The sequence below is a fragment of the Trichomycterus rosablanca genome, chromosome 9 (assembly GCF_030014385.1).
Source record: "Trichomycterus rosablanca isolate fTriRos1 chromosome 9, fTriRos1.hap1, whole genome shotgun sequence".
In the NCBI taxonomy this organism is placed as follows: domain Eukaryota; kingdom Metazoa; phylum Chordata; class Actinopteri; order Siluriformes; family Trichomycteridae; genus Trichomycterus; species Trichomycterus rosablanca.
In genome coordinates, this window is record NC_085996.1 from 11,809,552 (window position 1) to 11,832,021 (window position 22,470).

General features: G+C 42.3%; 1 protein-coding gene across 4 annotated transcripts in view; it reads left to right on the forward strand.

Annotated features, from left to right (window-relative positions):
• The window catches only part of LOC134320488 (rho-associated protein kinase 2-like), a 55,738-nt gene that overhangs the window by 9,486 nt on the left and 23,782 nt on the right, over positions 1 to 22,470 (forward strand). For all 4 annotated transcript variants that reach the window (XR_010013698.1, XM_063001892.1, XM_063001893.1 and 1 more), the window contains exons 4-17: positions 175 to 312; positions 1,330 to 1,590; positions 3,342 to 3,486; positions 4,248 to 4,386; positions 5,438 to 5,529; positions 9,538 to 9,697; positions 11,447 to 11,528; positions 12,380 to 12,468; positions 12,557 to 12,605; positions 13,009 to 13,144; positions 14,302 to 14,393; positions 16,843 to 17,089; positions 18,977 to 19,083; positions 21,656 to 21,815. Coding sequence is in view for 3 of the 4 variants with exons in the window: in XM_063001892.1 (XP_062857962.1) it covers positions 175 to 312; positions 1,330 to 1,590; positions 3,342 to 3,486; positions 4,248 to 4,386; positions 5,438 to 5,529; positions 9,538 to 9,697; positions 11,447 to 11,528; positions 12,380 to 12,468; positions 12,557 to 12,605; positions 13,009 to 13,144; positions 14,302 to 14,393; positions 16,843 to 17,089; positions 18,977 to 19,083; positions 21,656 to 21,815 (1,897 nt within the window). In the remaining variant the exon portion in view is untranslated. The remainder of the gene's footprint in view (positions 1 to 174; positions 313 to 1,329; positions 1,591 to 3,341; positions 3,487 to 4,247; positions 4,387 to 5,437; positions 5,530 to 9,537; positions 9,698 to 11,446; positions 11,529 to 12,379; positions 12,469 to 12,556; positions 12,606 to 13,008; positions 13,145 to 14,301; positions 14,394 to 16,842; positions 17,090 to 18,976; positions 19,084 to 21,655; positions 21,816 to 22,470) is intronic.

Consider the following 22,470-nt stretch of genomic DNA (forward strand, 5'->3'; position numbering starts at 1 on the left):
CCACTACTTCTGGGATCCAGGGTTTGAATCTCCCACTTTGCTGTTGGTGTGTATATACAGACACGATTGGTATCAAGTAGAAAACTGTGGAAGGTTGGAGCTGGTAAAGCAGCAAAGGGGTCCAATCATTTTAGCTGCAAATGTAACCAAAACTATTTGTGTGTGTGTGTTTAGGTGCGACACAAGGTCTCCAAGAAGGCCTACGCTATGAAGAAGCTCAGTAAGTTTGAAATGATTAAGCGTTCAGATTCTGCCTTCTTCTGGGAGGAGCGTGACATCATGGCTTTCTCCAACAGCCCCTGGATCGTACAGGTAAGTTTCCAGTAACGTTCTTGTTCCAACTTAACATGCAAATATTTTCATTAAACCAATTTAGTTCATTCTTAAATTCCAGTTCATCTCATCCAAAGCAAGGGTACAAGAGTGTTACTACATAATGACCTTATTATCAGCAATAACAACAATGTTGGTCCCTTATAGTTAGCATTTTTCAGTGATTTCCACAAACAGCTTCATCCCGGTCAGGCTCACAGTGGGTAGCATATTAGACTGCTGCTATCTGGAGGTTTTTGAGATTTGGGAGGTAACCCAAATTTGCAATAGCCGACTGTTTTATTTCACCTGCACGAGACTGGTTCATATGGGAATCAGTATTGTGTAAGCAGAGAAAACAGTTGCAGCAGTTATAAGGAATCCCCTCTGGCAATCCCTACCAGACAGATGAGCCAATCATTGACTGTATAAGCACCCGACCTTCTAGTAGCAGAGCTGAGATTCAAACTTGCTATCTGAGTGCCTCAACTTCTTAAAAACATTGACTAGAAGTGGTGGTTGGCTAGATTTATAGACCGCTGTGCCACCCAAGTGCCCAAATGTTTATCCTTTTCATCAATTACTACCATTCATAATTTTATTCATTTTTACTAAACGCATACCCTAAAGAAAACACACACAGAGAGTGACCTGAAGCGAAGTTCGAACCCAGGTTACATGAGCCAATGTTGCTGTGCATCATCGATCCACTTCTTACATTTCCACTTTGTTCATTTACTGTTGTATGCTGGTCAGGGTTACAGTGGAGCCAGTGTTACTCGAACTATTTATCCAATCCACTGTCTGCATCTATTTGGGAGGTAAAAGAAAACCTGAGGAACATGTGAAAGTCCTCCCAGATGGTAATCTGGACAGGAATCAAACCCAGGTCCTCAGGAGTGACATTGCTGTGCGGCACACTCTATGCATATAGCTAAAAGCATTTGGCTTTGTGTTGTTAGATTTAATGTACCAGCTATGTGTATCCTAACTAACGTTGCCTTTGTGACTGTGTAGCTGTGCTGCGCCTTCCAAGATGAGCGCCACCTCTACTTAGTGATGGAGTTCATGGCTGGCGGAGACTTGGTCACCTTGACCATGAACTACGACATGCCTGAGGAATGGGCGCGCTTCTACACGGCTGAAGTGGTGCTGGCGCTGGACGCCATCCACTCCATGGGCTTCATCCACAGGGACATCAAACCCGACAACATGTTGTTGGACCGCAGTGGACATCTCAAACTGGCCGACTTCGGCACCTGCATGAAAATGGACAAGGTGGGTTGTGGTTCGTGTGGTTGGTTATGTAGGGAGGTTAAGGATTAAGGAGGAAAAATGTAGGGGGCAAGTTAGAATTACATTTCTGCCACCTTGTGGCAGGTAAGTCAAGTGCAGCCTCCTGTACTAAGCATAAAGATTTTAGAGTGTGCCTGCTGGGATTTGTGTCTATTTATTTAAAACAGCATTAAAGGCTCTGTGGTCACTCTAGTTCCTCTGCTTGATCAGGAAACAGCATTTCCTAATCTGTTGCCACAAATAAAACATACAACTTATTTGATAGAATTGAATATTTTAAGCAATGAGTGACTGAAACCCCTGAACTAAATCATAGGACTGGTGTCCACATATTTTATTTTCTGTGTAATAGATTCTACAATCTACTCACAAAATAGTAAGTGCCCTTTTCCCAGCCAGAAAAATGCACCATACAGCACTCCAAAGCCTCATTATTGTAGAGCAGGGGTGGGCAAACTTTTTGGTTTAAGGGCCGCCACACTGGGTTTTAAAAATTGACAGACGGGCCGGGTGGGTGCAGGGGTTTGGAACTAATATAAATTACATGTGAAATCTAAAGTAAAGATTACCCACCTACCTTATTCAGTTTCAGTGGGAACAGTGTTGTTGGTCACCCTTTTTTGCCCATGTATTGAATTTTGGTGACATTCAAACCTTTATTTTTGTGATTAAAGGATGAATTTTTGAATAGGCAACGATAGGCAACTCCAAAGGGGTAGTAGGGTGATGGCAAATGTGACAAATGAATATGTAGACCACATAGACTCGGCTTTAGCAAAGATCGGTAGTGTTTGGCGTGCGCCATCCAGTGGAATCAATTGAAACGCAGGGTATGGCAGAGAAAACCACTGTTGTAGAGGGTCAAGCATTTAGACCTCGGCCCTTTTTCAGTGTACGTTTCCCTACAGCAGGGTTTTATTTGTCCCACTGTGGTTTACACGATGTAACGTAAAGCCTCCACAAGGGGGCGTTTGTGTACAAGTTCATTCTGTGTTTGTGCCTGTTAAAATTAGTTTATTTTTTTTATTTTTTTTCCGTGACTCATTTTTTTGGCTTTGTGACCCACCCAAGGATCACGACTCAGGGTTTGAAAAACCTTGCCCTACAGCATGGTTTTTCAAACTCTTTTTTTCAAGCAACTCACATTTCGTCCATGATTTTTAACATGTCCCAGGCAACACAAACAATACATCAAAAACAAAACACATAATGAAATATGCTTAATTAATAAAAATGCTGGCAATCTGGTCCCACTGTGGTTTACAAGATGTAACGTAATGCCTCCACAAGGGGGCGTTCGTGTACAAGTTAATTTCTTGTTTATGTGCCTGTTAAAATGTGTATATTTATTTATTTATTTATTTCAAGCGACCCACATTTATCCATGATTTTTACCACCACCCAGACAACACAAACAATGCATCAAAATAAAACACAAAATGAAATAGTGCTACCCACCGTGCTGCCCGTGTTTTACATACTATGCTTGTGCAGTCATTCTTTTTGACCACTATTTCTCACTCCACACATACTGTATGCTTGGCCATGCAGAATTATGACCTCTGCTGTCTGGTCAGGGCTCCTGCACAAGTGCTGGATGATTCACAGGTTGCACAGCATGATCTCCATGAAAGTCTGCTGCTGGCAGAGAAAAAGAAGCAGCCATGAAGAAATGTGTACAGCATATTTCATAAATAATATATTTTTTATTTGGTGTGTGTGTGTGTGTTTAGTCTGGTATGGTTCGTTGTGAAACAGCGGTTGGAACCCCAGATTACATTTCTCCAGAGGTGCTGATGTCGCAGGGTGGAACTGGTTATTATGGACGGGAGTGTGACTGGTGGTCCGTAGGAGTCTTCATTTATGAGCTACTGGTTGGTGAGTAGTACTAGATTTTTGTTGTCTGCTCTCTGTACTTATCTCCTTTTAATTCTTCACTTGTGTCTCTTCTGTGCTGACATCACCTCCTTCTCTTCTCTTTTCATTTCCTCTCATCCTATTTTTGTATTACTCGTGTCTGGTGTGGTCCCTTCTATTTGCGTAATCTCTCTATTTTTGGTCTTGCCTTATCTCTTCTTTTCACATCTCTGTTTTCTTCTTTCCTTATTTCATCAACTTTCTATTTTTTGTGGCATTTTCTATTTATGCACCCCCCCCATTTCCTCCCAGTCTAGTAGTATCCAACCACTTGATCGTAATTTGCCATCAGTGCTGCAGGCCTCCACTCCTGACTGAGGAGGATTGCAACCCAACCGTCACACTCCCCCTCTGACACATGTGCAGTACTGACCACATCTTTTCACCTGAACAAGGTGGTTTCATGTGGGGATCTGTTTCACATACGGAGAGTCATGCACTGATCTCTATTATCCTCAGTCTCATTGTACATGTGCCATCGGTCAGGTGGCAGAGGCCGCAATTGCAGCAGTTATAAGGAAACTCTGTTCGGCCATTGTCCCTCCCCTTACAGGCACACAGCCAATTGGGTGCCTGTGCAAGTGCCCGGCTGGCTGATAGCAGAGCTAGTGTATTGTACCCCTGTGCCATACGGGAGCCGCTTTCTAAACTCTCTTCTCCTCTCCTCTTCTCTCTTCACTTCTCTTTACTTCTCAGTTGATAACTGTTCCTCTCTACTTCAGGTGAAACTCCATTTTATGCTGAGTCACTGGTGGGAACGTACGGCAAGATCATGAATCACAAAAACAGCCTGACCTTCCCAGATGATACTGGGATGTCCAAAGAAGCCAAAGACCTAATCTGTGCCTTCTTGACTGACAGGTGACAAAGACAGGGTTTCTTACCAACTAAAACACACCACTAAGTGGATAGGCTACTTGGCATTTACTAGATGTGAATGAGTGAGTGTGTTATGCTCTCCAGTGGTTACTGGGGTTGAATGAATTAATATTCAGTCATTTAATAACAATGCAAAGTGTTTATGTGTTCTTTTGCATGTAAATTGGTATTTAATTTCCAATGAAATCGAACCCAGGAATTGAACCCAAGAATTGACAGTTCTACCCACTGAGCAACTGTGCCGCTTAATCTCAACATTATTAATGTTATATTATATGATATATGAGGGTATTTGGGTGACAGCCCACCAAAAATATTTGTATCTGGGTATCTACACATACTTGATTGTCAATGTGTCTTGATTGCCGAAGCCCTGCAATGGATTGACACCCTGTCCTGGGTATTCCTGCCTTGCGTTTAGCATTTCCTGGTGAAGCTAGACCTGCCACAACCTTGACCAGGTTAAAGCGGTTGATAAAAATGAACTGAACTGGAAACCGGCCAGCATGGTGATGTTTATTCAGGTGCATTGGTTTAGAACTGACCGGTTTTGAACTGCTGACCATATCTACAACACTAGCTATTTTAAGGAATTGCCAGCCATTCAGGAATGGGGTTATATTGTGGCCAGGGTATAAGACATGTAATGAGCACTACTTTTAGTCTTTATAGCACATGATTAGAAGTTTTCAAAAGAAGTTTAGCCTCTCTGAGTTTGTGAGCAGAGCTCGATCCTGCTTTTGGCTTTTGGCTGCAGTTGCAAATGTCTCACATGTGGCAGCCTGGTTTCTGGTCTGCTGTACCCCTCCAGGGTGGACGTATAAGCATGGGAGGGGAACAGTGTGTGTGTGTATGTGTGTGTGGCTGCTCCTTCGCACTGCATTGCTTGTGGCTCTCACTCACTTGCTGATCAGTCACATGCACACAGCTGTATGGACTAGCTAATGTACAGGCAGTACATGTACTGTATATATGCAGTCTTTGTGATAGGGGTTGTATTTGGGGTTGGTGACCTGTGCTTTACTATGTTCAGGGAGACGAGGCTCGGCCAGGCGGGAGTGGAAGAGATCAAACGTCATCCCTTTTTCAAGAATGACCAATGGACCTTTGACACGATACGGGACAGTAAGTGTTATTTATGTGATTGTGTTTGTCCACATCATGGTGTGTTAATGTTGTATGTCTGTACATTTTAACATTACCTACAGCAGCATTGTATTCTATATTAATGTAGGAAAAATTATACAGTTGTATTAATATTATAATAGTACGGCTATTTAGAATGTCTTAAGTAACTGGACGGGTCATGCCACTGAGGCGAAAATACAACAACATCCACAGCCTGCAACAGAGAAAATGGACAGAAAAGAGATAAAAACTGGTTGCCACTATATGGCAAGCTACTTTGGAGCAGCACCCCACTCCAACAGGCACAGTCTGTGCTCAGCATGGGTTCAAAATGTGGGGCCTGCTCTGTAAAGGGCCTTCTAATCCACCTCTGGGGTGTGCTCATTCAGGGCGGCATCAAGCCCGGCATCATGGTTTTAGAAGAAAGCAGGTTGCCCATTAGAAGAGACGGTAATTAGAACCTGATAAATAGAAACACTCCCATCTGGAGTGATTTAATGCTCAATGAAGTACAGGTGACTATGAAGCAGAACAGACATGTCAATCATCTGCACCTCCATGTCCCCACTGTTGGCCATAAATGGCAAGGCAGAAAGACATTATTCTGTAGTTGTGCCCCCTCCACCGATCTCTACAGCAGGTTAGACTTTTTATAACCCCCTCTTAAATACCTTATGTTGAACTTTCAAATTTAATGATTTATTTTTAGAGCATATCTAAGCTTCTCCAATTAAAATCAGCATTTAAATAATTAATGCAGGGGTGGTCACATGATTAAAGTTTGTCACAAGGCATGAATCAAGTCATTCATAGAAATAACACACCTGAAGTTTTAGAAGTGTGGTCTGCAAATGGCCCACAGGCTTCAGGTTAAGAACTCCTGAACAAAAACATCAATAGTTTATCCACTACATGGCCAAAAGTATCTGGACACCCACTGTTTCTTTTTAAATGTTCTATTTTTCCAACCTTTTCTCCCCAGTCTAGTCGTGTCCAATTACCCTGATTGCATCCTCCACTGATTCAACCCACCACCGCCGACTGAGGACGCTTCTCAATTGACATACACCCTCTCCTTCATATATACCGATCAGCACTGTGCACGGAGAGCCACACCCTTATCAGCATTATTTCTCAGCCCTGTGCAGGCGCCATCAATCAGGGGTCGTATTTGCACCAGTTATGAGTACCCATGATCCGGCTTGTCCCCTAATCCTATGAACAACAGCCAATCGTTGTTCATGCAGCCACCCAGCCCAGCCGGGTGGCAGAGCTGAGTTTCGATACAATGTATTCGAAAAGCCAGCTCTGGCTGGACACCCATTGTTAACAGGTATATAAAATCAATTATACAAAATAAATAACAGCTTTTCAACAGTGTGGCAACATTTTGGGTGGGGAAGGCCCATACCTGTTTTAGCATCACTGTACCCCTGTGCACAAAGCAATGACCATAAGCATAGGCATGATTTGGTGTGGAGGAACTCCAGTGGCCTTCACAGAGCCCTGACCTTTTCTAAATCTGACTGGGAATGTCAAATTGGAGCCATGAATTGTCGTCCAACACCACAACCTGAACACAATTGGGCACAATTTTAACACGGAGACACTCAAAATCAAAACCATATTAAGGTTCTTGGATTTGGATTGGGATATCCAACAAAGCTCATGTTGATACATTTGGCCATATCGTGCACCAGTTATGAATTGAAGACAAATTGCAGACGTCTTTGCCATATTTGAATGCTCGTTTTGAGTTTTTGTTTAGTAAAAAGTTGTTTTATATGGTGTATGTTGTTTTAGGTAAATTGTTTGGGTGGAACTTCTAGTAAGTGCAGAACGTCTAATGAGAGGACTGATGCAAAACCACTACTGTGGGGGCCTCTCGCTCTCGCTCTTGTTCTCTCTCTTACCCATTAAAGCATATGATTTGTGACTGCTCCACATAGACATCATCGTCTGTTTCTTATTTTCCTCTGGACGAGCTGGTTTTAGATGGTCTCAGCTAGTTGTTTGATATTTCACTGAAAACTATCATGACGTTGCCCCTTTTGCCGTTATAACAGTGTTCACTCTTTTGTGACGGCTTTTGGAAGGTCAGGTGCTTATATTGGACAAGAAGGCATGGCTCGGATCAGCATTCGCTTTTAATTCATTTCAGAGCTGTTCAGTAGGGTTGAGGTCAGGGGTCTAGTTGTTGTGGAGGCAGGCCTCTACAAACCACATCTTTATGGACCTTGTTTTGTGTACGAAGGGCACAGTTGTTGTCGATTATAGGCTTGCAGAAACAGGCTTTCCCTAAACTGTTGCTACAAAATTAAAAGCATAATAATTAATAATTAAGTTTATTTAATTGATTGTATACATTTAACATTTAAGCAGTTGGATTGGCTGAAAGATCTGAAATCAATGAAAACCAATTGGAGGTGGCACAGCGGTAAAATACGCTAGCACACCAGAGCTGGGTTTTCGAATACATCGTATCGAAACTCAGCTCTGCCACCCGGCTGGGCTGTCGGCTGCATGAACAATGATTGGCTGTTGTTCATAAGGTTAGGGGCAAGCCGGATCATCGGTCCTCGTAACTGGTGTAATTACGACCCCTGCTGGCTGTTTGATGCTTGCTGCTTGCACAGGGCTGAGGAATAATGCTGATCAGGGTGTGGCTCTCCGTGCACAGTGCTGATCGGTATATATGAACTCGACTCGCGGGTGAAAAATGCAGTCTGTACTGAGCACGTGTCAGAGGGGGCGTGTGTCAGTTGAGAAATGTCCTCAGTCAGCGGTGGAGGGTTGAATCAGTGGAGGATGCAATCAGGGTAATTGGACATGATTAGATTAGGGGAGAAAATTGGGGGAAAAAGGTTGGAAAAATATAAAAATAAAGAAAATAAAAAATAATGAAAACCAATTGGAGGTCCCACCCCTGATTGACGAGGGTGAGAAGGTGTCGATTATGTATTTTTACCTGCTGGGGGTGGGGTGCAGCCTTTCATGATCTTGATCAGTCAGCAGAGGTCGTAATTGCCCAGTGATGAGAAATCCTGTTTTAGCCATTGTCCCTCCCTCTACAGACACACTGCCAATCACACTGCTCTCAGCACTGGTGGACTAGAGTGTTTGTCAGCTGCGCCACCCAAATGGCTGAGTTTCGAGTACTTCAGTGGCTTGTCTACTCACCAGATCTGAATCCTATAGATCAGTGGTCCCCAACCTACAGTGCTGGTCCATGTGTCATTTATTACCAGGCCACTCAAAAAGCATAAATAATTAGAGATTGCTACAAAAGCAACGAAAACACTGCTTCCATATCCAACATATGTGTTATTGGACAATAACACGGGTGTTATTGTGTCCTATCACCCCTAGGTGGGAGCGTTTTGTTGCAGTGAAAAAATCTGGGTTTCTCACTGATTTTCCATCATTTGTGAGTAGTGTTGTTAATCTATTTTAAATCCCCCCGCCCCCACCGGCCCGTGAAATTATATCTTATATGAAACCGGTCCGTGGTGCAAAAAAGGTTGGGGATCGCTGCTATAGATCATCCCAGGGATGTGGTAGAATGGAAGCTTTGCAGCGGAAATATGTAGCAGTAAAAGCTGCACCAGTAACAAAATACAATTATGTCAACATGGACCAAACACCCTTTGGAATTTCTTCAATATACGTGCACTCTGCAAAGAGAATGAGCCTGAAGCTGTGGAGAATGTAGCACTTCTTTTCTGGTGCATGTGTTTCCTTGTAAATGTGTTTATTTGGAAAGAAGTACGAGTGTAAAAGAGTGAGAATATGACTGAGTAAGCCAGGCTTGGCACAGCAGGTCAAGAGGGAGCAGGGGCCAGTTTGGCTTACTGTGGTCACCCCGCATCCTGCATCTAGTATCTGATTTGTGTAAACTACATACTGAGCCTTTTACAACACGACTCACACTAAAAAGTACACAAATGTCTCTCTCGCTCTCTCTCTTACACACACACACTCTCTCTTTCTCTCTCTCCTGCTTAGCCATGGCTCCAGTAGTGCCCGAGTTGAACAGTGATATTGACACAAGTAATTTTGACGACATTGAGGATGATAAAGGTGACGTGGAAACATTCCCACCTCCACGTGCCTTCGCAGGAAATCAGCTACCCTTCGTGGGCTTTACCTACTTCAGAGAAAACCAGTAAGTCTGTGTGGTCATTGGTGTGTGTGTGTGTGTGTTTGTCTATACTTACTGTAGTTAAACCATACTAGTAATTTTAACGTATAATTGCGGTGGCCCTGTACCCTCACAAGACCCGCAATGACCAGATGTTATTTAGGTGGTGAACCATTCTCAGCACTGCAATGACATTTAGTTTGTGTTGAGTGTGTAGGGCAGTTGTAGCCCAGCGGTTAAGGGACTGGACTAGTAATCAAAAGGTCGCTGGTTCAAGCCCCACCACTGCCAGGCTGCTGCTGTTGGACCCTTGAGCAAGGCCCTTAACCCTCAATTGCTCAGGCTGTATACTGTCACAGTACTGTAAGTCGCTTTGGATAAAGGCATCTGCTAAATGCTGAAAATGTAAATGTAAATGTTGAGCTTGTATCTGGTGCACAAGTGTTGTTGGGATTTTAAATACCCCAGTGCCAATGCTGTGAGGAGAAAAATGCCCCAGACAAAAATTTTTTTATAAAGTCAACAGGGTCCTGTGATCAGAAAATTTCCACTGGTAAAAGACAAGGGGGCAGTTAACACCCGATGTGCATGAACCCATGGGATATTCCGCTAGCACACTAGAGGCAAGATTCTGAACTCCTGGGTTCGAAACTTGGCTGGACATTATCTAGCGTGCATAATTGGCAGTGCCTGCAGGGAGGGATGACCGGAGTATGTGGGTGGGGTCTTCAAATACTGTGTAAGGACCCTGATTGGCGGATAGGTCGGAGGAGGCGTGAAGTTTACACAGTATTCACACATCCCAACACTACTGCTGCACCTGATACACTCATACCAGAACAACACACACTACCATATCATCACCATGTGAGTGTCTTTGCATTGCTGAAAATGGTCCATTACCCGAACACTATCTGGTGTTATTATATAAAATTAATTATATGCTTTCAACATTTTGACAACAATTTGAGGATGGCGTTTTCCCCTGACTGCCCCGCTCACAAAGCAAGGTCCATAAAGACGTAATCTGACTAAGGAATTAGGGAAACTTCAATGGCCTGAACAGAACCCTGACCCCAGTTTTCCAGAACATGTCTCAATTACAATGATCAATTACCACTGCCCAACATTTTTTAGTTTAAAAGTATATAAATATTGTGAAGTCACAATTCTCACAGCGTTTCAAATAAAAGGAATTAAAAGTGTGTGTAATTTTCAAGGAATGTTTTACTCTCTTAAACACAAACACACAGCAGGACCAGAGGAGTTACAGTAAGCTCCTGTGTAAAGTAAAGTGAAACAGGTGGGGGGCAGGAAGTCGACTATTTGAGTAGAAAGTAATCACAGTGGTTGTAGCTGACTGCTGCATTCATTCACAGTTTAACTCCATTTTTACTCTAATATTTAGCTTTCTGTTTCTTTGTTTTTCTCAGGGCGGCACGGTGGCCAAGTGGGTAGCACTGTCGCCTCACAGCAAGAAGGTCCTGGGTTTGATCCCCCAGGGTCCTTTCTGTGTGGAGTTTGCATGTTCTCCCCGTGTCCGCGTGGGTTTCCTCCGGGTGCTACGGTTTCCTCCCACAGTCCAAAGACATGCAAGTGAGGTGAATTGGAGACACTAAATTGTCCAAGACTGTGTTCGATATAACCTTGTGTGAACTTATGAATCTTGTGTAATGAGTAACTAGCGTTCCTGTCATGAATGTAACCAAAAGTGTAAAACATGACGTTAAAATCCTAATAAACAAATGTGTTTTTCTCATTTCTGAATTTTAGGTTGCTGGGCAAAAAACAAACCAGTATTGAGATTGACTATAATGATTTAACGGAGAAGGAACATCTTTTAGACAAATCTGAGGTAAGTTTGTGGTTGTGGTACACACAGTTTATTGACATATTGATTATGCACAGATTACTTGAGTTGCCTATTTAACTAAAATGTAGGCCAATAGAGGGAAAGTTATTGTTATACACAGTGTCAATACACTGGGATAAACAGCGATTTTCCAAATGGCTGATACAGATTATTTAAAAGGACCTGCACCATATAGAAAAAAATTATTGGGACACTGCTTCTAATTTACAGCCACAACAACTGCTAAAAGGTAATTACTAAAATCCTAACAGGTAATTGCTAAAATCCAGCATGACTGTGCCCCTGTGTTCAAAGCAAGATCTATAAAGACATAAAGAAGCTCTTGGTTTAAAGAAACTTCAGTGGAGTGCACAGAGTCCTGACCTCGGCCTCACTGACCGGCTTTGGAATAAACTGGAACATCAATTGAGGCTTTCTTGACAAACATCAGTGCCCAGCCATACAAATGCTCTTTTGAGTTAATAGGCACACATTTTCAAAGATATACTTTAGTCTTAAGTCTTGGGAGAAGCCTTCTCAGAAGATTGGCTGGTGTTATAGCTGAAAGTATCACAGAGAGGTCATTCTACCTGGTGTTGGGATGTCCAACAAACCCCTGGTCAGGTGTACAAATACTTTATTATTTTAAGACCAGGCATAAACCATATATGAAATCATGCAAAAAGAAAATTAAATCTCAAATAAATCTGGTTGGTTTTAAAGGAAATGTCTATAGGTTTAATTGTTGCATTTGTATTATTTCCAATATGGTACCAAATGCCTGTGTGTTCAACAATACAGTATCAAATAAATATTGAAGCATTATTATGCATGACTATTTTCCTTCTGTTCAGTCTGATGATGCTCAGAAGAAGCTGAAGAAGTTAGAAGAAAATTACAAACGTGATACTCAGGCCAAGGATGAACTGGAAAGCAAATGCAGGTACAGATCGACACATTTGTTTGTATTTCTTTATCTTCATATGATTGTATGACTTCGTCATATCTAAAGTCTAGTGTTCTGTTAACAGATCTGCCAATGAGAAGCTAGATAAATTGTCGAAGGATCTTGAGGAAGAGGTAAAATTACTACACTTCACTTCAGTTTTAACATTCAGTTTCATTTCATTTTAAAATTCTGTGTTTTGTTAAATTATGCAAATTAAAACATCATTTACAGGTAACACACTTCTACACAATTTGACAGAAAGTTATAGTTCATTTGCTGAATTTACCATTAAAATGTGGCATAAAAAAGAAAAAATGTCTTAAAACTGGCATTTTTAAAGAGTTACCTATAGAAAACATATTTCCACTTTAATAGGCACAAAACATGGAATTTGACCTGAAGTGTCATTCATACATTTGCTTAACACAGCATGTCTGAATTGCTACTGTATAACAATATAGTTTTATCCTCCCATTTTATTATTTTACTATTGTTTTACTTTGTTGTTGTCCTTTTTTGACTGTATCTGAGTAGATTAGTGCAAGGCACAAAGTGGAGGAATCCTTAAGAAAGTTGGAGAGAGAGAACGCTCTGCTACAGCACCAGAACACAGAAAGCCTCAGGAAGAGTGAACTCGAGACAGAACGTAAACGAGGCTTAGAAAGCGAAGGTGAGTCTACTTTATATGCACTGATCAGCCATAACATTAAAACCACCTCCTTGTTTCTACACTCACTGTTCATTTTATCAGCTCCACTTACCATATAGAAGCACTTCTAGTTCTACAATTACTGATCTGTTTTTTTGCATGCTTTGTTAGCCTGCTTTCACCCTGTTCTTTAATGGTCAGGACCACCACAGAGCAGGTATTATTTAGGTGGTGGATCATTCTCAGCACTGCAGTGACATGGTGGTGGTGTTATGTGTGTTGTGTTGGTATGAGTGGAGTTTTTAAATACCCTGTCCACTCACTGTCCACTCTATTAGACACTCCTACCTAGTTAGCCCACCTTGTAGATGTAAAGTCAGAGACGATCGCTCATCTATTGCTGCTGTTTGAGTTGGTCATCTTCTAGACCTTCATCAGTGGTTACAGGGTGCTGTTGGCTGGATATTTTTGGTTGGTGGACTATTCTCAGTGAGGTGTTTAAAAACTCCATCAGCGTTGCTGTGTCTGATCCACTCATACCAGCACAACACACACTAACACACCACCACCATGTCAGTGTCACTGCAGTGCTGAGAATGATCCACCACCCAAATAATACCTGCTCTGCTCTGTGGTGGTCCTGTGGGGGTCCTGACCATTGAAGAACAGCATGAAAGGGGGCTAACAAAGTATGTAGAGAAACAGATAGACTACACTCAGTAATTGTAGAACTACAAAGTTCTCCTATATGGTAAGTGGAGCTGATAAAATGAACAGTGAGTTTTAATGTTATGGTTGATCAGTGTAAATATATATTAATAATAGCTCTAAAGTAAATTTAAATAATTTAGGTAGCATTACCTAAACCTTCACATTTTCACCAAAAATGCACTTTTCTGAGTCCTAAACAGTTAATTCCCTAAATCTTAATCCTTTGTACTGCCAACTCTTGAGTCTGACTCATTATTTTCCTTTTCTACGTTCTACTGAAAAGCAAACACTTATTATTTCATGCTTATTACTCGGCATGGAACTATTACTATTGCTTTTACTAAATGTATGTATCCTCTTCCTAAACATTGACTAAACTGCTTATGTGTTTTTCTGACCACAGAAGCACTTAGAAATCATTTTAACCACAACCAAAAAGTTTCAGATCTGCTTCTTGTGCTTTTCAGTGAACAGTCTAAAAGAACAGCTGGCCGAGCTAAAGAAGAAAAGCCACAACTCACAGATCTTGACCGAGAAAAACATCCAACTAGAGAGACAGGTAAGGCCGGTGCTCCTACATATCTTCAGAAACAAATGACTTGATCAATGTTTTTTCCAGTTAAAGTCAACGTAGCAGGTTTTATATCATCACGGACTTTAAAACAGTCATGCCAGAAAGAAGCCTGTACTTCTGCTTTCTATTTGTCCATGTCAGCATATAATATTAAATGCCTGTCACCATCTGACCGGCTTCTGTGATAAATATATAACCACATGGACAGCAAAGACCCAGAGGGACCAACAGAGGGGCTCAAATTGCAGATAATTTTAATACTAGTGATTTGTCACAACACAGTCCATCAAACCCTTCTGTGTATGGGGTTGCATAATTGCAGGCTACTCAGAGTGCCCTTGCTTACTCATGTCCACCATCGAAAGCATGTGCAATAAGTGCTCGGGTATCAGAATTGGACATCAAAGCAAAATAATTCTGTGTTTTTCAAGATCAAGATCTTTTACCTGCTGATGATCCATCTTACAGCATACAAATATTGAAAGGACAGTAATGTTCGGGTAAACGATACCACAGGAATCATTCAAATGTTTTGTGTCAATGCCCTCGGCTGTTTTGACAGCTTATTAAGTGGGTACCAGTCAGTTTTAAAGCCAGCGTTTGCCATGGTATAAGGGTGTGTTAGTGCCACAAGGGTATCTTGCACATATGTAAATGTACCAATAATGGAGGGGTGCCTGTACAGTCCAATATGTAGTGGTATGCATGCCCCTGTCCCAGTGTTTTTGGGTCATTCCACAGAATGGGTGCCATTTGCCTGTTAAACTTCATTCTTTTCTTTGTTCATAATGTTTGTGGTCATTATTTGGCTCATTAGGGTGGCCATAATGTTTTGGCTCATTATGAGGGTGGTCATAATGTTTTGGCTCATTATGAGGGTGGTCATAATGTTTTGGCTCATTGGGGTGGTTATAATGATTTGGCTCATTAGGGTGGTCATAATATTTTAACTCATTAGGGTGGTCATAATGTTTTGGCTCATTGGGGTGGTCATAATGTTTTGGCTCATTGGGGTGGTCATAATGTTTTGGCTCATTAGGGTGGTCATAATGAGCCAAAACATTATAACCATCCTAATGGGCCAAAACATTATAACCACCTCAACGGGCCAAAACATTATGACCACCATAATGAGCCAAAACATTATGACCACCTCTAACGGGCCAAAACATTATGACCAACCTAATGAGCCAAAACATTATAACCACCTCAACGGGCCAAAACATTATGACCACTCTAATGAGCCAAAACATTATAACCACCTCAACGGGCCAAAACATTATGACCACCATAATGAGCCAAAACATTATGACCACCCCAGAAAAACAGGCCAAAACATTATGACTACCCTAATGGGCCAAAACATTATAACCACCCCAACGGGCCAAAACATTATAACCACTTTAATGAGCCAAAACATTATAACCACCTTAATGAGCCAAACATATCCACCAAAAAATGGGCCAAAACATTATGACCACCCTAAACGAGCCAAAACATTATGACCACCCTCTTAAACGGGCCAAAACATTATTACCACCCTAATGAGCAAAAACATTATGACCACCCTGATGGGCCTTAAACATTATGACCACCATAATGAGTCAAAACATTACGACCACCCTAAATGAGCCAAAACATTATGACCACCCTAATGAGCTAAAACATTATGACCACCCTAATGAGCTAAAACATCATGACCAACCTAATGTGCCAAAACATTGTGACCACGCTAATGAGCCAAAACATTATTACCACCCTAATGAGCAAAAACAGTATGACCACCCTGATGGGCCTTAAACATTATGACCACCATAATGAGTCAAAACATTATGACCACCCTAAATGAGCCAAAACATTATGATGTTTTAGCTCATTAGGGTGGTCATAATGTTTTAGCTCATTAGGGTGGAGCTAAAACATTATGACCACCCTAATGAGCTAAAACATCATGACCACCCTAATGAGCTAAAACATTATGACCACCCTAATGAGCTAAAACATCATGACCAACCTAATGTGCCAAAACATTGTGACCACGCTAATGAGCCAAAACATTATGACCACCCTAATGAGTCAAAACATAAGGACCAAACCTGGGAATTTGACTAAAACATGAATTTTAACCACATTATTATCAACTTCTTCTGGAAAATAAATATTAAAAACATAGATAAAATATGGAGTCACCACATGAACAAATACTATTTTTTCAGTGTTATAGGGAGTTTTTATTAACATTTTAAATTATTTGTTTTAGATTATCGAGAAGGTCAATGTGCAGGACATTTTGCTCAATTAAAAATGCATTTTAAAGTTAATTTCTATATACATTTATACATATAATGTCCTGGGGATGGAATGGCCCTTTTAAAACATATTCAGGCCATCAATACAGGACCTTAAAATCTCGGTTTCACTTTGTCTCTTATAGCTAGAAGAGGTGAATGCAAAGCTGAAGTCAGAGGTTGAGGAGTCTGGTCGTGTGAGAAAAGCTCAGGCCGAGGCGGGGAGCAAGGCCCAACAGCTGGAGCTTTCTCTGAGGGAACTGCAGCAGAAGCTGAACCAGGTGGAGAGTAGTCGACTTAACCTAGAGCAGGACAACCTTAACCTGCAGAGCACCATCGAGACAGAGAGAAGGGAGCGCAGCCTGAGCTCTGAGACCATCACTGACCTTCAGGGTGAGTAAGCAAGGGACAGTCTGAAAGAAGAGAGTGATTGTTTGAGAGTGATTGAGGGAATGACTTAGCAAGGTTGGGAGCAAGGTGGGGTGACACAGTGGCGAGGTGGGTAGCACTGTCGCCTCACAGCAAGAATGTGTTTGATTCCCGTGTCTGCGTGGGTGTCCTCTGGGAGCTTCGGTTTTCTCCCACAGTCCAATGACATGCAAGTGAGGTGTGTGACTGTGTTTGACATTAAACTTCAACTGGTGAATCTTGTGTAACCAGTAATTACTTGTCCTGTCATGAATGTAACCAAAATAATGTAACACATGATGTTAAAAATCCTATTTGAGCGAGGAGAAGTGACAAATGGCTAATTTAAGTGAGGGAGAAGTGAAGTGAGGCAGCATAGAATAAGGGATTGAGTGAGGGATTGAGAAAGAGGGACAGTAAGGAAGTGAGGGAGTGAAAATGTAGGGAAATAAAGATGCACTAAGTGAGAAAGTGAAGGACAGAGGTAGTAAACAATTGATTTAATAAGGTAAGGATTTAATGAGTCTTAAAATGAAAGTGAGATTTAGGTGAGTTGGAGTGTGAGGTGAACAAGTAAGTAGTGTTAAAAGAAACTAGGAGTGAATGAATGGAAAGGAAATTAGGGAGTATAGTGTCAGTAAGGGGGCAGTGGGAGTGACATATTTAGTGAGGTATTGAAAGAGTGATTAAAGAGAAATTTGATGTATGGAGTGAACATACAGTATGTGGAACGGGTTAAGAAACAAAAGGTGGGGCGCTCAGGTGGCGCAGCGATAAAACATGCTAACTTAACTTCAAAACTCAGCTCTGCCATCCGGCTAACACAAACTAGGACTGGCTGTTGTTCAAGGGGGTGCCGGAGGGGATTTCTCATAACTGATGCAATTACGACCTCTATGCGTCCACAGAGCCGGGGGAGAATGTGATCAGGGTGTGTCTCTGTACACAAAACTGATCCAAATATGAACTCGCCTCATGCAGGTTAAAAGATGCAGTCGGCTACTGCACACGTGTCGGAGGGGGCGTGTGTCAGTCTCGCTCTCCTCAGTCAGAGTGGAGGTCAACATCAGTAGAGAGGAAGCGTAATGCAATCGGGTAATTGGATAATACTAGATTGGGAGGAAAAGGTACTGGGTAAGAAAGTGATGAAGTAAGGTAATGAAGGAGGCAGGGAAGCATAGAGGGAGTAAAGGAGTGAGTAAAGAAGGGTGGAATATATTTAGGAAGAAAAGAGTGAGCGAGAGTGTCATACAATGAATGAATAAATAAAGGACTGAGGAAGAAGTGAGCAGGAAAGTCATCCAGCGAATAATTGAGTGAGGAAACAACAGAGAGAGTCAAGAAGTAAATGATCGAGTAATGGAAGGACTGAGGAAGAAAAGAGAGAGCGAGAGAGTCATAAAGCCAATGATTGAGTAAATAAAGGATTTGGGAATAGAAGAGTCAGCGAGAGTCATGTAGTGAATGAGGTGAAGTGAGAGGAAGAAAACTAAGGTAAAAAGTAAGTAAATACGTTTGGTATGGAGGGTGAACATGGAAGTGTAAATAAAGAAAGAAACTGGATTAAGATTATGTGCTAATGGCAGAAACTTTCAAAATAAGGAATATGAGAAGAAATCGTATTTCTGTTACGCAGTTTTGAGTAAAGTGTGGTATATTCGGGAGGGTCGGGTGTGTACCTCCTTTTTCTCAGAGCAAGGCACACTGGCCCCTTGTTCCTGGTATGTGTGGTGCGGTTGTCTTTACGGGAGGAGGCTAGAGTGGAGAGTAAGGCAGGTGCCGATCTGTCTCAGTATTGCTCCATTTCATTTCTCCGTCTGTCCACCTCTGTGAGAGCACCGCTGGATTACAAATGACTCTTTTCTCTCTCAGCTCGTGTTTCGAGTCTGGAAGAAGAACTGAAGCAGACCAAGAACTTGCTCTCTAAAGCCGAGGCTGAGAAGCGACAGCTGCAGGAGGAACTCACCATCCTGGAAAAGGTGTGTGTGTGTGTGTTTGCGTATACATGTGATTTTGGGTGTGTGTTAGAGATTTATGGCAATGTGTTTCTTCTGGACCATTTTTGCATGTGGGCAAGTTGGGTCCAGATTTTAAGTTGGACTGTTACCACACAAGGTTCAAAAACTTGGGTCTGGACCTGTTGTTGATTCCAGGCACGTTTGGAGGAGGTCATTACATTGGAAAATGTATTTTTACACACAGCAATTTCCTTCAGATTCTGACTTAAGATGTTTGTTTAATGATAGTTCTTTTATATGCACTGATCAGCCATACCATTAAATCCACCTCCTTGTTTCTACACTCACTGTCCATTTTATCAGCTCCACTTACCATATAAATGCACTTTGAACTTCTACAATTACTGACTGTAGTCCATCTGTTTCTCTACATACTTTTTTAACCTGCTTTCACCCTATAATGGTCAGGACCCCCACAGGACCACCACAGAGTAGGTATTATTTAGGTGGTGGTGTGTTAGTGTGTGTTGTGCTGGTATGTGTGGATCAGACACAGCAGCGCTGCTGGAGGTTTTAAATACCATGTCCACTCACTGTCCACTCTATTAGACACTCCTACCTAGTTGGTCCACCTTGTAGATGTAAAGTCAGAGACGATCGCTCATCTATTGCTGCTGTTTGAGTTGGTCATCTTCTAGACCTTCATCAGCGGTCACAGGACGCTGCCCACAGGGCGCTGTTGGCTGGATATATTTTTGGTTGATGGACTATTCTCAGTCCAGCAGTGACAATGAGGTGTTTAAAAACTCCATCAGTACTGCTGTGCCTGATCCACTCATACCAGCACAACACACACTAACACACCACCACCATGTCAGTGTCACTGCAGTGCTGAGAATGACCCACTCAAATAATACCTGCTCTGTAGTGGTCCTGGGAGAGTCCTGACCATTGAAGAAACAGCATGAAAGGGGGCTAACAAGCATGCAGAGAAACAGATGGACTACAGTCAGTAATTGTAGAACTACGTAGTGCTTCTATAAAATGAACAATGTGTGTAGAAACAAGGAGGTGATTTTAATGTTATGGTTGATCCACCGGTGTACAAGACTGAAGTTTGTTGGACAACCCTTCCCGAAACCATGGGCATTTAAATGTAGCACCTTTCCTCTGGATGAATTTGTACCTATTCGGTCAAAGGAGCATTTGTGAGGTTAAACTCTGGTGTTTGACAAGAAGACCTTGCTTGCACTCAACACTTCAATCCTTCCCAAAGGTCTTCAGTATTGTTGAAAACAGGGCTTCATTAATACCCTTTTGGGACCTGGTTTGCGCACAGGAGCACTGTCATGCTGGAACAGGAATGTGCCTTTTCCAAAATGCTGTTGCAACCTTAAGAAGTGTATGATTTATTTATTTAGTATGGGGACTGAATGCCCGACTCGAAGACACAGACTTTGCAGATGATATCGTCCTGCTCTCCCATACCCAGAAAGACATCCAGGAAAAGACAGACACGGTCGACCAGACAGCAAGAAGCGTGGGGCTCAAGATCCACCCTGACAAGACCAAGGTGATGAAATTGAAAAAACAAGAATGCAACCAAAACCTATATACGTGGAGTGGAGCTGGAGGAAGTTCAGGACTTCAAGTACCTGGGCAGATACATCTCAGCCGACAGCAACATCGAGAAGGAGATCTCCACCAGAATTGGCTGTGCAGCACAAGCCTTCAACAGTCTGCAAAATATCTGGAAATCATCAGTCTTGCAGATGAACACCAAACTGAAAATCTACAAATCAAATGTCTGCTCAGTTCTCCTATATGCCTCGGAAACCTGGAGAACCAACAAGAAGATAGAGAGCCGGCTCAAAGGCTTCAAAGGGTGATGTCTCTGTAGAATCCTCGTAAATCCACTGTGAACAGCGTATCACCGATTAGGAAATAAGCAGACGCACAGGCATCAACAACATTGGGCCACGTCCTACGGAAGAGCAAGACCAGACATCCACATGCTGCACTCAGATGGGCACCACCAGGGAAGAGGAAAAGAGGCAGAATGGCGGAGAATGGTGGAGAAGGAGATGGCAGCGGAAGGCAAGAACTGGCTTGCCCAAGACCACGACGGCTGGAGAAAATATGTTGGCGTCTTATGCTTCAGCAGGAGCGAAGAGGATTAACTAACTGACTAACACTTATACACCTATGACTAGGGTGTCCACGTACCTTTAGCAATTTATAGCATTTGTTGCACCCAAGCTTCATAATACGTACTTGCTTGATTACCTGACATTTTTCTTCAGGATTTTCTGGTAGAGAGCATAATTATATTACATCTGTAGTATGTAAAAGCAGATGTAATTGAGTAGATATAATAGGACCCATGTGTCCAAAAAGAGTCTTTTTTTGACTGATTAGTCTACAGAACATAATCCCAAAAGGTATATCATCATAACAGACTACACCTGTTAGCAATGGGTATAGCTAAATCACTTAAAATCAGTAATAAAGAGAGGTGTTTGTATACTTTTTGCCATATTGCATACAGAGATAATGAAGATGACCTCTGTGTACATCCTCTTTATGTGATCAGGTGAGAAGTCAGCAGGAGATTGACCTCTCCTTCAAGCTGAAATCCATTCAGCAGCGCTTGGAGCAGGAGGAAGAGGAGCACAAAGCTACGAAATCCCGCCTCGCTGACCACAGCAAGCTTAACCAGACCATCGAAGAGGCCAAGTCTGAAGCGCTGAGAGGTATAAATAACGGTGGCTCGGTGGGTAGCACTGTCGCATCACAGCAAGAAGGTCCTGGGTTTGATTCTTAGGTGGATGTTGTCTGTGTGGGTTTCCTCCGTGAGTCTTCAATGGGTCCGGAGGATCACACTGTGCTCTCCATAATCCTCCACCACTTATGTGGGCACCTCAACCAGACACCAGGCACTAGGAGTCACTGTTTCTCCTAATCTGGCCTCCTCTTTTCAACACATGGTCAGTTATGCTTGTGAAGTGCCTGACCAGCCCAAGAGCATGGTGGCGACTCAAACCTGGTGGTCAATCACCTCTTTTCTTTGCATTTTTCCCCCTTTTGATTTGTCATTTCCAATTCCCTGTTATATAATTCATGCACATCCTGCACTGGCCAGAAAAGGTGGCAAACAAGCTGCCACTCCTTCACACACGTGAAGTCTGGCTGCTTCTTTACATCAACCAGCAGTGGATTTTTAAAGTGAACCATATTTAATTTGGTCACACTATGATCTGTATGTCCTAGCATACTGACCCAATAGCAGGACCCTTCCCAGGACCTAACAGCAGTACCCTACCCAACCTTCTCTTCCTCAGACACAGCCAATTGTGTCTACTGAGCGCCCGACAAGTCTCTTAAGCTTTCTCCCTCTAATTGTTTTCA